General features: G+C 46.2%; 1 protein-coding gene across 1 annotated transcript in view; it reads right to left on the bottom strand.

Moving 5' to 3' along the window:
- Positions 1–3184, bottom strand: part of LOC112105082 (transcobalamin-1-like) — a 9876-nt gene that overhangs the window by 4647 nt on the left and 2045 nt on the right. Inside the window, exon 4 of the mRNA XM_026650505.1 lies at positions 1030–1051. Within this exon, the coding sequence (XP_026506290.1) occupies positions 1030–1051 (22 nt within the window). The remainder of the gene's footprint in view (positions 1–1029; positions 1052–3184) is intronic.

The raw sequence follows: 3184 nt of genomic DNA, 5'->3' as shown, positions 1-3184 counted from the left end.
GCGGGGGGGGGGGGGGAGGGGGGGAGGAGAAGAGGCGGGGTCCCTCACCCGGAGCTTGCTGCTGCCAGCAGGGAGAGGGTTGCGGGGGAGTCCTCTCTGACCCTAGCCCTGGGGCAGCCTGTTTGCACCCCAAGCTCCTCATTCCCGGCTCTGCCCCACCCCAGAGCCTGCACCCCCAGCACCCTAACCCTGAGCCCCAGCCCTGAGCCCCCTCCTGCACTGTGAACACCTCATCCCCAGCCCCACCCCAGAGCCCTCTCCTGAGGGGAAAAACACGCAACTTAAATTTGGCAGTCAGTTTGGGGTATGATCGTGTTTAGCACAACTTGATTATTTTACACCCTTTAAAGTATATGATTGGTTGTATACAGGTGTTACAAAGTGGGAATGTTCTTAATGTTTTCTCTGAATATTGTGTGGGTGCCTCAGTTTCCCCTATGCATTTCTTAAGGATCTAGGTGGTGGGATAAGGTGTGTGATTGTTGTAGACACCCTGTCTCCTGGCAACTGATGACCTTTGCTGCTCTCCTGCAAGGTGCCAACTGAAGGTGTTGGAGAACAAAGAGATCAGGTGGCCTCCTAATGCCTGGAAAAGAGACAAAGGCCAGAGGAGGGGCTGGAGGGAGTGTCAGTGCCTGTGCGGACTCCCGGGGAAGCGCACAGTGTGGAAGGGGATGCTGGGATGCTCTGAAACTACTGAATACGAAGCCAGTCAGGACTCTGTGGGAGCCTCCTCTCTCTGACCATACTGTCTCCAGGGCAAGAAGCTTACACCTTCCTGGGTCTGACCTCAGAGCATTCAGCATGCCCTTCCACACCGTGTGCTTCCCGCAGCGAGTCCGCACAGGCGGGGCTCCTGGGGAAGCCAGAGGGTCCTGTACCCCAACTCCGCAGTCAGACGTGACTCTCAGCCAGCCGTTAAAACAGAAGGTTTATTAGACGACAGGAACACAGTCTAAAACAGAGCTTGTAGGTGCAGAAAACAGGACCCCTCAATCAGGTCCATCTTAGGGGGTGAGGAGCCCAGACCCAAGTTCTGGATCTCTCCCCGTTTCCCCAGCCAGCTCCAAACTGACACTCCCTCCAGCCCCTCCTCTGGCCTTTGTCTCTGGACAAGGAGGCCCCCTGATCTCTTTGTTCTCCAAAACCTTCAGTTGGCACCTTGCAGGGGAAACTGAGGCACCCACACAATATGCAGAGAAAACATTAAGAACATTCCCACTTTGTCACAGCAGGTACAACAAAATATAATATATTGAAGCAGGCAAGTGCTGCTTCTGACTTTCCACTTTTAATTGACCCTTGTAATCTTGTGGCGCCAACGCGTTGTATCTTCATTTTATCCCAGCAACAAATTCTTGATTTGTAGGACCACTAATAATCAACAATGGATAAATTCTTAATAAAGTTACCCAGAGAAAAAGAAGAAAAGGGTAATTCATCAAGTGATGGCCTGAATTCAACATCCAGCTTTCAAGCTGAAGTTATACAAAAGAAATATGCGGCAAATCCACAACATAAGAAAAGGAGTTTTCAGCAATCTTGGCTATCAAGATTTAAGTGGTTGGAGTACAATAGCAAATTAAACAGAGCTTTTTGCTCAGTCTGCAAAAACTGTTCTGAAAAGAAGATCTTAATATTTTCTATGAAGGCCGAACCAACATTTATTTCATCTGGATTTCAAGATTGGAGACTCGCATTGTGTGGTTTTACATCACACAAAAAATCCTCTTGTCACAAGGAAGCGGTAATGAAGTATGCTGCTCTGCAATCACAGGTAAATGTTTCTGCACTAATGTCGTCCAGTTGCAGAAAAGGGTCACAATCAGCTAGGATTGCACTGCACAACATTTTTACCAGTGTTCAGTACCTAGCTCAACAAGGAATAGCATTATGTGGACATAATGAGAGTGATTCAAATTTGATGCAGCTCTTGTTGCTACACAGTACAGATTCTGAGGAACTGAGACAGTGGCTTAATCACACAAAATACAAGTGGCTGTCATATGAGGTTATTAACTAAGTAATCGAAATGATGGCAATGATGGTGCTAAAAAAAATTGTGCAAAAGATAAAGGCTTCTAAGTTTTATGCCATTGTAATGGATGAGACTACCGATTTGTCAAGAAAAGAACAAGTAAGTTTTTCTTTAAGGTTCTTTTCTAGTGAAGACTGGGAGATTTATGAGGAGTTTATTGGGTTTTACCAAACTGACGCAATGGATGCTGCTTCTCTTTTCAAAATTGTGGAAGATACACTTCTCAGGTGTGATTTGTCCTTTTCTGATTGCCAGGGGCAGTGTTACGACGGAACCAGTAATGTGTCCGGCAAATTTACTGGGGTCCAAGCCAGAGTGATATTTGCAGATCGAGAAATTGCCAGCTTAATTCAGTGAGTGAAGTGAAGCAATTTCTAAAACAAAACAAAGGCTTGAGTGACATGTTGTCAGAAGTTACAATTCTCCTGAAATTATTCTACACAATTCTGACTACAACCTGCACCGCTGAGCGATCATTCAGTTGCTTGCGCCAACTGAAAAATTATTTGCGAACGACAATGGGCCAAGAAAGTCTAAATCACTTGGCATTTCTGCATGTTCATAAGAACTCTACCTCTGAATTGGACATTGCAAGTCTCCTGGATGACTTCATTTCAAGAACCAAAACAACGACGAAAAGTGTTTGCTGCCTCCTGAAGAACATTGCAAAAGAAGGGGCTATATTTGTTTTAATTTTAGAAAGTATTTGCTTTTGAGGGTTATTGATCAAAGAGTGTATGGTTGTTTCCGTATTCAAAAGAGTATTAATAATGTTGATATTCTTAGTTAAATAATTTTTTCTTACGATAGTGATATTGTGCAATAAAGAGAAACTTAAACGCTTACAGTTTCCAGTCCATTTTTACACTATTTAATAAAATATATATCAGCTTACAAGGCGGGAGGGTGGGGGTGGGGGCGGGGGGGGGGGATTAGACCCATTCTGGGCACCACCAAAAATTATACAAACCTGCCGCCCGAGGGTGTGGGATGGGGCGAAAGGGCCTGAGAGAGGAGACAAAGAGAGATGGGGAGAGAGAGAAGGGAAAGGGGGTGAGGGGATGGGAGAGCTCGACTGTGTGGGTGCAGAGGGGTTGAGCCAGGCAGGATCCCCCCCCCCCCCCAAGGCTTGGGCTCCTCACCTAT

The sequence above is a fragment of the Terrapene carolina genome, unplaced genomic scaffold (assembly GCF_002925995.2).
Source record: "Terrapene carolina triunguis isolate 2854851 unplaced genomic scaffold, T_m_triunguis-2.0 Scaffold90, whole genome shotgun sequence".
NCBI classification, from domain to species: domain Eukaryota; kingdom Metazoa; phylum Chordata; order Testudines; family Emydidae; genus Terrapene; species Terrapene triunguis.
This window is presented reverse-complemented; position numbering and strand designations above follow the sequence as displayed.